This window comes from Alosa alosa, chromosome 21 (assembly GCF_017589495.1).
Source record: "Alosa alosa isolate M-15738 ecotype Scorff River chromosome 21, AALO_Geno_1.1, whole genome shotgun sequence".
Classification (NCBI taxonomy): domain Eukaryota; kingdom Metazoa; phylum Chordata; class Actinopteri; order Clupeiformes; family Clupeidae; genus Alosa; species Alosa alosa.
In genome coordinates this window covers 28,516,465-28,516,905 of record NC_063209.1, presented here as the reverse complement: position 1 = coordinate 28,516,905, position 441 = coordinate 28,516,465, and the positions used below count along the sequence as shown (strand labels likewise).

General features: G+C 57.8%; 1 protein-coding gene across 1 annotated transcript in view; it reads left to right on the top strand.

Moving 5' to 3' along the window:
* Positions 1–220, top strand: part of LOC125286150 (vesicular glutamate transporter 2.1-like) — a 24,303-nt gene extending 24,083 nt beyond the window's left edge. The window contains exon 12 of the mRNA XM_048230916.1: positions 1–220. This exon is cut by the window's left edge and continues 86 nt beyond it. Within this exon, the coding sequence (XP_048086873.1) occupies positions 1–220 (220 nt within the window).
* Positions 221–441: the final 221 nt, after the last annotated feature.

The window sequence follows — 441 nt, the reverse complement described above, 5'->3', positions numbered from 1 at the left end:
CGAGAAGCAGCCGTGGGCCGACCCCGAGGAGACCAGCGACGAGAAGTGCGGCTTCATCGATGAGGACGAGCTGGCCAGGAGAAGGCGAGGCGCATCATCTGGACTACAACACCCACGGGCCCCATCAGGACCCGACCAAATCAGGACCACCCGCGGAGTCAGCGGAGGGATGGGCGGGGGCTGGGGACCGGGTCTGGATCAGCAGGGAGGCTACTCCTAGAGCCACACGCACACACACACACTACACACCACCACACGCACACTACACACACTAAACACACACACACACTACACACCACACACACACTACACACACACACACACACACACACACACTACACACACACACCCACTCACTCACACACACACACACACACACGACACATAAGACAAGCATACATACGCTCTCACACACACACACACACACACAGTGTAGACCTA